Genomic DNA, 13,539 nt, shown 5'->3' with positions numbered 1-13,539 from the left:
ACGTGGTTTGCCAGCTGCTTTGGCCAAACAGGAAAAAACTCTAGAGGGTTACCAAAATGGCAGAGAAGATCACTGGGTGCCTTCTACCCACACTGGAGGACCTTCATGGCTCTTACTGTTTCAGGAGAGCCAACACCATCCTAAAGGACTCATCCTACCCTGGCCACTCTCTGTTTGAGCTACTGCCATCAGGCAGATGGTACAGGGCCATTAAAGTAAGTACAAATAGACTGAAAAACATTTTCTACCTAACTGCTGTTAGAGCTTTGAATGCCACTGGAACCAAATAGCCAGGTCACATGCCACGCTTGGAATAAGTGCAGTATTTCTTTATGTGCAATATTTACTGCCACTGAAATATTCCACAGTTTTGTACATACTTTTCTCTTTTTATATGAAATCTCTTTTTTGCCACTACATTTTTATATATATTTTTTCTTTTTTTTTTAAATTTGTGCTCTGGACATATCTCTTTCATTCGGTTACATTTTATTTTTATTTTCTTCTCCAGAGCTTTCAAGTCTGTGCGTGGTTTACTCACGTTTATATTTGCAATGAAAGGCTTGCACCTTACCTTTTGTTGTACCCATTACAATGACAACAAAGAATCTGTATCTGTAGCCCAGTGGGAGTTGGAATCTGGATATTAATAAGTAGACCTGTGCTTGATTCCTGGTCATGGTACCTGTCTTTTCCCTTGGACAAGACACTTCATCTGCCTTCTCACAGTCTATCTGTAAATGGGTGCTGGCATTGGCTGGGAAAGTCAACTACAATAATGGCAGCCCATCCAGTCCAGAAGGGGAGTCATAGACTCTCATCTGTTTCATGCTATGGAACCCAGAAAGAAGCACCAGCAGGCCTCTGTGTATTTTTGTAGGACTTCTACTTCTTCTTTGTATCAGATAAGATTTTAGTGCTGCAAACAGAAGAGTACATTAGCACAAACAATAACTGAGCCATTAACAACCAGCAATTAACATTAATTTTCTCAAGCTGAGTCAAATGTGTGGTTTGTTACATTCTGACACAGTGAAACCAAGAATATTCTCCACATGAACCTTGCATCACACCATTCTATCACCCAAATGAAAATAATTATAAAACAACTGTCTGTAGCTTATCTGACATGTTGATCAGATAGCGAAAAATATCAAAATCAGAAAATTCAGGCAGGTATTTTTCAATTTATTTTAACTGCATTATTTCATGGCTGTCAGTTACAAAAAGGACAATAAAAAATCCCCTGTAAATTTTAACATGCTGAATCTACTGAAACAAAACTGGGAAGCTGCCTTAATTTCCGTCAGTAAATTTTAAAGTAAAACCCATATATACTTGGGTGAATTAATTTGGGTTTTATTTCTAAATGTGCTTGGGCAAAGTGAGACAACCATTAATTCAATTTTATAAAAGTAAATTTCAGTAGTGGGCACAGCTAACCAAAAAGTTAACTTCGATATCAGTTAATCCGCTACCTGAAAAGTTAACTTTTACAAAGCTAAACCAATAACTTTTAGTATTGACTCCTGTTTTGAAACACAAGGTTCGGTCAGATCGGCACACAGAAATGATCACACAGACTGCATTTTGCTAGAATAAAAAGGTGTATATTTATTCCCCACAAAAGCAGTTACATCAAACACAAGTGGTTGCAGCGCATTTTTCTCTCTTACTGTGACGCCTTTAAGGTGGAGAGCCAACACCTTCAGCAGAGTGCGCCTGTCAACCGGCTGGGCGTTCGTACGTTAACCCGCAGCAGACTCTGTTGAAGCATGGTTCTACTCCCTTTTTTCTAGTGTGTCCGCGAAGGGAGGGTGAGTGGCCAACTCAACCTCCCTGGCGCACATAATTTCTTTAATCAACAGGCATCTGAAAGTTATTTTCTCTCTCTTACAAAGACATAATAAAAGCAGCTCTTCGCTCCCAGTTCCGAATGATCCCAGCATGCTTCACTCCCAGTCGTTAGTGGCTACAAAAAACAAAGTCGTGCTATCAGTGTAATAATAACAAGTACATCCAGCTCTTCGCTCCCAGTTCAGACTGACCCCAGAGTGCTAAAACAAAATTAAATAACAAATACATTCTCAGGGTTACTTTAAGACAGGTGCAAAACAGCACAATAACATTTTTATTATACAACTCCAGTACACTGGCAACTATTGACACAACAACGAGCCAGCCTTCTCCCAGCAAAAGAGACCTGGTGACCAGACAGAAAGGAAAGGGAGAAAAAAAAAATTATTTTCACAGCCGTACAGACTTGCAGACGTATCACAGGAGTCATGCACAGCAAGACAGTTTTGACTTATGGTTAAGATTTTAAACAATCTAATTCCGGACAAGTTACACTGCTATCTACTAGATGGCCAGTGTTCATGGCAGTGTCAATACCAACTGCCACACATTCACAAAAAGTGCTGAATCATTTAAACAGAATGTGCAGTTTTCAAATTGCCTTTGTTTTCACAAATGAAAAAAATTACATATTTACAAATACAGATTTATTTGTAAAAACCAACACACATGTTAGAGTAACTTGTGTGTTGGTTTTTACATATACCGACCAACCACTTATAACAGGAAACTAATTTTCCCATAATGCCTTTTGGTATGTGTGCTTGTTAACGCTGACACATTCAAAATTCATGCATTACTTTAAACTAAAACATATAGTTGACATTTTCACTTTTAAAATGACAGAGGTGACGTTAATTTCAATAACTTGTCCGGAATTAGTTTGTTTAAAATTTTAACCATAAGTCAAAACTGTCTTGCTGTGCATGACTCCTGTGATACATCTGCAAGTCTGTATGGCTATAAAAATAAATGTTCGGTTTTCTTTTTGCTCCCTCTTCGTTTCTTTCTGGTAGTCAGCTATCCTCGCTGGCAGAGGATTGAGCTCTACCTCTCATAGGTACCTCTACCTCTCACTGCCTGTCTGCTACAAAACATGTAACAGGCGCTAAAATGTATGATTTCAGACTTTGCAAATATTTTTAACTGTTAAGCTTTATTCACTATGCAAGCAAAAATATGCTAGCGGTCTAAACGTTATTGGAACTAAATTTAGTGGGCGTTAATTGGTCCGCTGATGGTTTTCAAAGTTAGCTGAAAAGCTAATCAGCTAACAAAAAGTTAGCTTCGATAATTAGCGGAACTGTGCCTACCACTGCTAAATTTTAGGAATGCACAGATACCACTTTTTTCCAGACCTAGTACAAGTATGAGTACATACATTTTGGCACTCGTCGATACTGAGTACTGATACGAATACTTAGTCATACCATTACAGTTTTATGATGACTTTGAAATCATGTTTTATTCATCAGTTGTTCCTTACTTTTTGACTGTAACTGCTACCAATATAATTAGCTTTGTTTTTATTTTCGAACATTTCACTTAAATCATGTAACATAACTTTTTGACTTCAACAAATTGTCCTTTAACATTAATTGTGTGTTCCTTAACAAACATGACACTGCCAGACATCTCATGGAAATGTAACCTGTGGAATTCAGCACTACAAAATATACAACACCAGGAACAGAACTGAAACTGTCCATCACTAACTATTTATGTCTGTGAGGACTAAAAGCCTTTTTTGAAAATGTGAGAGGCAGATTCATTTTGATGAAAAGAAGTTTCTCTGTGTTATCAGGTCTTTTTTATCTACAATTTGACACTGAGCTAAACAGTTTTTCACTTGCCACACTATTTTTTAACTTTTAATTAAATACATACCGCTAACCAGTGGTGGGCACAGTGCCGCTAATCTGCTAACCGCAAATTATCGAAGCTAACATTTTCATTATCGGATTAGCTTTTCAGATAACTCTGAAAACCATCAACGGACCAATTATCTTCTGATAAATTCTGGTCTCATAATTTTTAGATCGCTAACATGTTTTTGCAGGTGAAGTGAATAAAGCTTTAACAGTTAAAAACCTTTGTTAAGTCTGATATCAAAGATTTTAAGGCCTACCTGTTAAATATTTTGTAGCAGATAAACAGCCCTATTCTCTGTACACAGTGGAGAGCTTGTTTCAAGAGAAACCACTCTATCCTCTGCAGTCAGAGGAGATATGGTCACAAGATAATTGCTTTTAACAACATACTAAATTATCGGCAATATCACCCCAGTCATCCAGAAGCATACAGTTTTAACTTATGGTTACAATTTTAACCAAAATAATTTCGGACATGTTATTTAAATTAACGTAACTTCTGAAGTTTTATAAAGTGAAAGTATCAGCTGTATGTTTTAGCTTTAAAGTATTGCACTAATTTTGAAGGTTTTAGTGTAGACATGCTGTGTCCAGGTGCATTATGGGTAATCTCAGTACAGTCACAACAGGAGAAATGTATTTGAGACGCTCTGATCAGGCTCCACACGGACAACAGTGTTAAACTCTTTGTATAGTGTGCCTAAAACTCTCGTGAATATGTTCTCTGGGTTTACAGATGCTGTTATTGTGTTTGTTTTATGTAAAAATGCCAGAAGCTCAGGTTGCTTCTCCATTATTTTCAACTGGAATCACTGAGTTGCAATCGCTTCCAGTTTGCTTTTTAACATTATACTTACTGTCCTTTACAACACTGTTTGTCATCGTTCCAGAGTTATATATATAAGATGTCTGAAATCCTGTTTGCATTTATTAAATTCCACGCAGATTAAACATAGCAGACACAAATTATTTGGAATATTTGTTTTGGCAAGTTTTCATGGTCTTTACTGCCATCTACTGGCCAGTAGTGTTCATGGCAGTATTCACCCTAAGTATTGAGATATCCCATAATCCTTTGTGCGCCTCAGAGTTGTTGCAGCCTCTTGCTGCAGGTAAAGAAATCAAAATGTACATTTTGGTTGTATAATGTTCATTTACAATTGTCCTCATGGATTCTTTTGTTTAAACCGCAGCAACTCTGGCCTGAAAAAAAAAAAACTGGTATGCAAAGGATTGTGGCTAAGGGTCTGAGCGTCTGGGAGCCAGTAGATGGCAGTGTTCTATGCATTTTGACCCCGGTTATATCAGATGGTTGTCTAATCACAACTTGACTTTTGGCTTTTGCAAATGGCTTTTTTTTTTTTTTACATATGAATAATATGGCATATTTTACAAAAGCACATTTATATGCAGATACCAACACACACGTCACGTCACATTAACGTGTTGGTTTTTACACAGAATGAATGAGTCAACCAATCAGTGTTAGCGGAGGCTCATTTACCCATAATCCCTTTGGCATCTGTCTGTGTTTGTTACAAAACTTCACAATTAGTGCATTATTTAAAATTAAAAGATATATGTTATATTTTAACTTTGTACAAATCACAGAACTGACATTAATGGGGTTATTATATCTGGATTAATTTGATTTAAAATCAAAACCATAATCAAAACTGCTTTATTTTCCAAGACCTCTGCCTCACTGTGACACTGTGTTTGTGTTGAGTTGAGCTTAGCTCCTCTTAACTGCTTCACTGCTGCAAAATATGCCGTAAACAAGAGCTTCCAGCAGTGGGCAGGGCACACAAAGATAGAAGCCCTACCTCACTGTTTGTGTCTGTGGTCACCTTTGATGCTACCAGAAGCAATCGTGGTGTTAAAACTCAAAATCAACTTATTAGTTGTTGTTGCAAGTGTACCGGAGACAATACTGAAAGTTATCGATTAGCTGTAGCTTCTGATAAATTTTTGGGTGGTTTATCGGTTTAGCTTTATAAAAGATAACTTTTCAGTTAGATAATTAGCTGTTATCGAAGCTAACTTTTTGGTTAGCTGTGCCCACCACTGCCGGTAACATACACAAATATAAACCGTAATTTTTTTTCAAAGGTGGAACATGTAATATTGATGAGCGCGGCATGCGCAACGCACATGCACTGTTGCGTGGAATCTCAGCAACACGCAGAGGCACAACGGAGTAATTTTAACATTTTATTTTTTCTTTGTGGATCATGGAATAATGTCCCTCACACTTAGACAGAATCACCTATTGTCTGTGGTAACAAGGAGCAGTGACTCTCAACTTCTTGCCCAAATTGAACTGTGGCTTGTGGAGGCGAGCGGAGGGTCCGAACGCCGCTCCATGGACATTCCGCAAACGGATTACACACCTGTTGCAGACCGAGCCGGTCTCCCATTGCCTGATCACCCACACCAAGGGCTGAAACTCACCAGCCTGATGGACAATCTCCGCCGCTGAAACCTTAATCTGAGTTCTGACAGAGGCACTGGCGCAAAGTGCCGAATTCACAGAGGAAGCTTTTTCCAGTCACATGAGGAATTAAAGAATTTTCAGATGTTTTCCAAACTCAGGAGGCTTTGTGTGGATTATTTTTCTTCAAGCTTGTATTTATTCTGTGTGTGAATTTACTATGCATGATGGACAGCAGCTTTCTGCCAATGAATGGACAGTATTGATGGACATATTTGACTTGTGAGTAAATTACATGAAAGCCTGTAAAAATCCATAAATTAGCTGCATCATTGTTAAAGCTGCAGTGTACAAAACACATGAAAAAAGTAATGGTTTATAGTCTGGAAATTTCGGAGCATAAAAATCCCACATTGAGAGGTTGACATCACGCTGCTGTAAAGCGGTATCTGGTCATGAAGTATCTGAGACATTTTATGATAACACACATACGAGTAAATGAATACAGGATCGGGCTGATACCCGATACTGGTATCGGCATTGGTGCGTCCCTAGTAAATTTAATATGTTACAATGTAGTACATCATAAGAATCTGTCCCACAACACTGATTATATAACAGCTGAGTGGATCCTTGTCATTTGATTGGTGGGTTGTACGTCACATGACATGGATTATTCGTACGATTTCTCATTGTGTTTCATTTACCTTGCAACAGCTCTTTTTAGCGTGCAATTTTCGTGCTACATGAAATGTGCTATTGCATGCCCCGACCACCGCCTACTGGGGACGGAGTTTAGCTAAACATGGCGGAGTTTGTTATGCTGGCGCATGGCGATTTGAAGGAGCTAATTAATGGTGGTAATTGTTCTAACACAAAGAAAAAACATATGGAGACATGAACAGCTGTTAGGATGAAGAGGAGGAAGCTAGGATGAAAAGCTGAATAAATTTCTGATGTGATTTTTCGCTGGAGTGAGGACAGCAAACAGCAGTCTGTACTGATTTTGGCACAACAACGGCATCACAGATGACATCATCAGGATTGTTTTTTGCAAGTTGACTGAGAACAATTTTAGACTCCTATTTGAAGTTCGCACTGACATCAAAGCGCCGGTGAGGACCACCAAAATGTAAGTCTCTTTTCTGTTGTTTATAAATTATTAAAACATTAAATGACAAGGATCTATTTTTGCCATTATATAAAACAAATAATGAATGTTCGTTCATTCTTTCAATGGAACAAACATTTAATGCGGTGAAAGATGAAAAACACAGTCTTCTCATGAAATATTCGTACCATTGAACTCAACCATTCATTATTTGTATATTGTTGCATTGCGAGATGTCCAGTTTTTAAGATTTTGAGCCGAGACGATGTGTGGAGAACAAAAGCATTCTGTTTTATTCAAACTTATTCTTCATAATATGACATGCATAGGACTGAAATTTCTGCAGAAAGAGGAAGCCTGTGAGCAACAACAATCACAAAGAAAGAGCACATGGAGTGCCACCGTCATATGCAAATACTTGATGATAGCAGTGCTTCTACAAGCACACAGAATTGTGGGACATTGGCAATCAAGAATATGATAACCCAATCATATGTACATGGAAAAGAACAAAATAATGATTTTATACAATACAACCCCTTTAAACATTGAAATGATTTTCAATATTTCTGTACTTGAAATAACAGCACAAAAAACATCCACATGGATGGAGGAAATTTAATTTAATAGCATTTAATAATGTTTCAATTCTGTACAGTATATGCAAGAAGTACTTCCCACTGACTATCATTCAAATGCAGTAATTGGCTTTCTCTTCTTGCTTAATCATTCACTTTCTAGGTAGTTATATGCAAAGAAGTGAAGAGAAAATGGGGAGGAAAGAGAGGAAAAGGAAGAAAGAAGATAAGAGAAATGTGGGGAAAACTGCTTATGCATTGCCACTGCACGGCAGAAAATGATTCACGGGGTGGGGGGGTGGGGCAAATGGGATAAGTGTGTTGAGAACAGAGCTGTTTCGACACGTGTTCATGTGTGGCCCATACGTACCTGAGAGTGTGACAGAAATACAGGCCTGGAGAAGATGATCCACTCCACCACTTTGCTGCAGGGCGGCGTGGTCAGAGAACCGGTGTAACGGTAATAACTGTCCACTGATGATGGCAGCAAATCCCTCAAGATGAATGACTTGAGGTTGGTCTCCTTTTCTGGGTGGAACAAAAAAGGGATCAAACTTGTAAAGAAAAACATAGTATTCTGTCAAGCTGCACAAAAGCTTCATCGTTCATTCTAATGCACATTACAGCTGGAGCCGCATTTTAACCAGCATTTAAAAGGTCATTTCAGTTCACTCTTCCAGTGGAATTTTTAAGGTCTTCACAAAACCTCTCCTAGCGGAATGATGGTGGAAGGAGTAAAGGTCTTCCGGCTTGTTATCTGACCAGATCTCTGCACTGAGATGGGATGAAAGAGGAGCAGAGCAGGCGTCAGCATCAGCTAAACGCCCAGCTGATTGGTGTCTGGGTGATAACCTGCTCTGTCCCATGTAACCACCATGGCATGGCCCACCAGATTAAGACCGATCCAAATGATCACAGACTCGGCTCCATTGTCTGGGTTCAGAACCAGGCAATCAAAGTGGTATCATTCTGTGATCTGCAGGAAAATCTCTAACTCCTGCAAAAACACGGTGTGCTGTGCAACCAAATTTTATATATTTTTTTTTTTTTTACTCGAAAGACCAAACAAACAACCCAAATAAATTTTACTTTACACCAAATATGAACCACACTCATGTTTTCATCTAAAAAAAAAAAAAAAAACCCTCACAGGTGTGGTTTCCATTTGATAGGATGACAGAGGAGCTGGAAGTCTCGGTCTGCACCCACACCTACCTACATTCAGCATTCAAAGGCTTTCTGCTCAGATAGTGTACGTGCCCTATCGCTCACAGGCCACAGAGACGCTGATGGATGAATGACCGCGGGATAACAAGCTCATGGAAAGCTGCTAGGGGAGGAGGCAAGGGAGCATTTAACAGCAAGCAGGAAGAGACTTAAACACAAACACACACCTTGAACAAGTGCTTTCAGATGAGAGATAAGGGACACTTCACATGTGATAAAATTCAACAATTACCAAATTAATACACAATATTCCTCAAAGCAACAAAAACATCAGGCTTTCAGTGTGTACATTATGTAACAGACGGGGAAAAAATCCCAACCACATCATGTGCCTAAAAAATGAGGAAAACCTCAAAAAAACATGATGCTTTAAGAAACAGTAATTAAAGTTTCCAAGAAATGACTGGATTTGCATATACTGCTACTTATTGCAAGCTTTGGTAGCTCACCATGATAGATTTGACAATTGGTTGGCTAAAAAAAGACGCTAAATGATCACAAGAAGTATGATTAATGTCAACGTTTGGCGCTAACAACAATCACCTGTTAATGTTTTGTCTTGAAGACTGACTGTTAGTGAAATGTGCCACATTGATGCAACAATTTTGACTACCAGAAACCCAGAACACTTCAACTCCGACTTCTAAATCTCAAATAATATACTATCAAGAGCGCTACACTTCTGAAACAAAAAGAAAAGTTATATCTTTCTCATTCTGTGTGAAATGCTACTTTCATGTTCACGGATATGCTTCACGGAAGGTCACGGATTAAAACCTTGTCCGTAACTTGGAAACCATGATATTTCGTCACTGTGTCATTGTCTTATTTTAACCACTGCAGGATTTTCAAGATTTTTAAATATTACTCTTTTCCATTGCAAATTTTGACATATTTTGGTAATCTCTTACATCCCTGTGGCACCATAGCATCATACTAGGCTCATGGATGAAAAATCGTTCTTTCCATTCCATTGCAGTGAAGTCTGCCTAAACGATCTTGACACTATAATTTTGTTAAATATATACAGAAGTACATTTCACAGAGTTCAACTCAAAAAATCTACACAGTAGCAAGATATAAACCAGAGAAAAATTTATAATATTCTCAATGAGAAGAGGAACCCCACATGATGCAAACAACATGGTGTCCTCGGCTGCGAGTGCCGACTTGCTGGTTAGAGAAGTGGAAATGAAATGCTTTTTCCATCTCTCAGAGGTCGACTCCACTGTATACGATGACAGAATACAAGTTTTATTTAATGATACACGACTTTTTAATGATATTAGATAGAAACATACTTTTTTAGGCAGAAAAGTACACTCCGCGGACTTTCGAAGCAGCCCATCACCATGCTTGTAGTCCTCATAGAAGCTGTGTGATGACGTGCGCAATGTGAGTGTCCAATCAAGAATTGGTTCACCGTCACATGGTTTTCCAATATCCAGTCGTAGGGAAGAGCAATCTCAAGTGGTGTACCAAAGAGTGTCAGTAGAAGAGATGTGTTACTAGTTGGCCCGTGAATGTTGTTGAAATAAGCCTCTCTCACTCCAACGTGTAAAGAACCGTTACGCATATGAATGGAAGTGATCAGAGTAAGAGGTCTTCATACAATCTCACGTGGTGCACCAAAGAGTGTGAGTAGAAGGAAGGCTTCACTACTTGGCCTGTGAATGTTATTGAATAAGCCTATGGCAAGCTCTCTTGCCCCAGAATTGACACTTATGCATATGAATGCAAGGAGGGGGAAGGGCCCCTCAAAGTGTGAAAGGTTGTCTTCAGTAAAGGAAAACACTCCAAAAAGAACAGTCAACTCCATGGAAGTGCAAAGTTTGTGATGTGGCCCTTGTGTAATAGCAGACAGAAATTGATTTGAGATGAACAAAACGCATAGACCATTTTGTACATATTGTTCAAAATGTGCATTTGTTTATTGTTAGGACCTTTATTTTGTACATTCTTCTGTACCAAATCCCAAACTACCTTTATAAAGTGTGAAAATAGTTGTTTATTATAGTTTGCCGTGTGTTTTGAATAAATGTGCGTGAAAATTATTTTCCGCTTTATTTTTTCCATTCGTATTTCTGATTGTAAACCTTTATTACACTTATAAAACACCGCTATAGCATATATATTCTGAAAGTACAGGTTGTCCTGAAAAAAAAGGAGACATACTACTTAATTGTGGGATGCAGGGTGAGCTTTTAACAGCAATAATAAAGCATTTATGGCAGGCGATTGAACTGTCCAAAAAATGCCCTCGGACCGAGGTGGATTAAGGTTGTCAATGGCTGTAAATCCTGGCTAAAGTTAGGCAGACTAAGCCAAGAAATCACCAAGGACTTCAGGTTTCATTGGACGTGTTATCGTCGATTCACCAACATAAATTTGATCACCAAGGTACCCATCACTGAAGCGCCATCACTACATGATTTTGGGTGGATTGTCAAAAATAGGATCAGCGTGAAGTGGATGACCCATCTCCCAGTCCCCAAAAGCATGTTCCATGTGGTTGCAAAACAAGCACCTGTGTTCATGGAAGATGCTTGTCCAGAAGAAATAATTTGAGGTGTACGAATTTGTGCAAGTGTACAAATTGTACCAACAAAAATGTTGACAACAATGACAGCAGCAGTGATGACAATGACATAGGGTTTGATTTTGATACTGATTTATCTGCATAGTTTCCGCGTCATCTACCTAATCAAAATGACTGTTGAAAATTTGGTGTATGAACCTGCAGTGTAATGTTTAGGGACGTAGCTTGACGATCAGTTCAACGTGAGAAAAATATGTGGAACTTTTTAGCTTCAATTATGTGTTCGCCATTGTTTTCATTCTCTCAAATACTTGGTTCTGGCTATGAAGCAGGACAGTACATGTCTTGATTTTCAAGTGTGCAAAGTGTATTAACATTTGCACATTTGTTTTTAGAAGTGTGGTTATAAAACTGCTGGGAAAAAAAAGGAGTATGAAAAAATGCTGGATTGGTGGTGCCTGATTTGGTGAAAAATGCCAGTATTTAATTTATGCTTGCAGTCTTTACTTTCCACAAATTGGCCATGGACAGCATACAGATGTGTTCAAAAGTTTACATACCCTGGCAGAATTTGTGTTTGTTTTTTTGGGGGTTTTTTTTTTGGCCATTTTTCAAAGAATATGAATGATAACACAAATACTTTTTCCCCACTCATGGTTAGTCGTTGGGTGAAGCCATTTATTGTCAAACTGTGTCTATTCTTTTTAAATCATAATGACAACATAAACTAACCAAATGATCATGATCAAAAGTTTACATACCCCTATTTTTAAGACTGTGTATTTCCCCTTTTAATAATGAAATGACAAAATAGAAGCAAAAATAAAATAAAATAATAAAAATAATAAGTGTGTATTTGATAACAAGAACCTAAACAATTTATAAATACATTAAGACAGTAAATTAACATAAAAAATTACATCATTAACAGGAAATAAAAGGGTTGAGTTCCTCTTCTAAAAACTGTTGAGGTGTAAAAACATTCTGGATTCATGCGCCATTCCAGAGCCTGCCTCTCTCTCTCTACATATCATAGCAGCAGACTACATAATCATGTTGTACTGAACATTCATAATAATCACTGTCCATCAAAGAAGTTACTCACAGGTACAGTGGGGTAAAAAAGTATTAAGTCAGTCCCTGATTGTGCAAGTTCTCCTACTTAGAAAGATGAGAGAGGTCTGTAATTTTCATCATAGGTACACTTCAACTATGAGAGACAAAATGAGAAAAAACAGGAAATCACATTGTAGGATTTTTAAAGCATTTATTTGTAAATTATGGTGGAAAATAAGTATTTTGTCAATAACAAAAGTTCAACTCAATACTTTCTAACATAATCTTTGTTGGCAATGACAGAGGTCAAACGTTTCCTGTAAGTCTTCACCAGGTTTGCACACACTGTAGCTGGTATTTTGGCAAATTCCTCCATGCAGATCTCCTCTAGAGCAGTGATGTTTTGGGGCTGTCACTGAGCAACATGGACTTTCAACTCCCTCACACATTTTTTGCATGGGGCTGAGGTCTGGAGACTGGCTTGGCCACTCCAGGACCTTGAAATGCATTTTACGGAGCCACTCCTTTGTTGCCCAAGCGGTTTGTTGGGGTCATTGTCATGCTGGAAGAACCAGCCATGCAGCCTCTTCAATGCTCTCACTGATGGAAGGAGGTTTTGGATTAAAATCTCATGATACATTACCACGTTCATTCTTCCCTTAACACGGATCAGTCTCCCTGTCCGCTTTGCAGAAAAACAGCCCCAAAGCATGATGTTTCCACCCCCAGGCTTCACAGTAGATATGGTGTTCTTGGAATGCAACTCAACATTCTTTTTCCTCCAAACATGACTCACTGAGTTTTTACCAAAATGTTCCATTTTGGTTTCATCTGACCACATGATATTCTCCCAATCCTCTTCTGGA

The 13,539-nt window shown here is 38.3% G+C and overlaps 1 protein-coding gene across 3 annotated transcripts in view; it reads right to left on the bottom strand.

The window, feature by feature from the left end:
• Positions 1–13,539, bottom strand: part of ca16b (carbonic anhydrase XVI b) — a 435,606-nt gene that overhangs the window by 105,681 nt on the left and 316,386 nt on the right. For all 3 annotated transcript variants that reach the window (XM_034166391.1, XM_034166392.1, XM_034166393.1), the window contains one exon: positions 8,222–8,379. In XM_034166391.1, the coding sequence (XP_034022282.1) occupies positions 8,222–8,379 (158 nt within the window). The remainder of the gene's footprint in view (positions 1–8,221; positions 8,380–13,539) is intronic.

This window comes from Thalassophryne amazonica, chromosome 3, assembly GCF_902500255.1.
Source record: "Thalassophryne amazonica chromosome 3, fThaAma1.1, whole genome shotgun sequence".
NCBI lineage: Eukaryota > Metazoa > Chordata > Actinopteri > Batrachoidiformes > Batrachoididae > Thalassophryne > Thalassophryne amazonica.
Note: the sequence above shows the minus strand (reverse complement) of the source record. Positions and strands in the feature narration are given on the sequence as shown.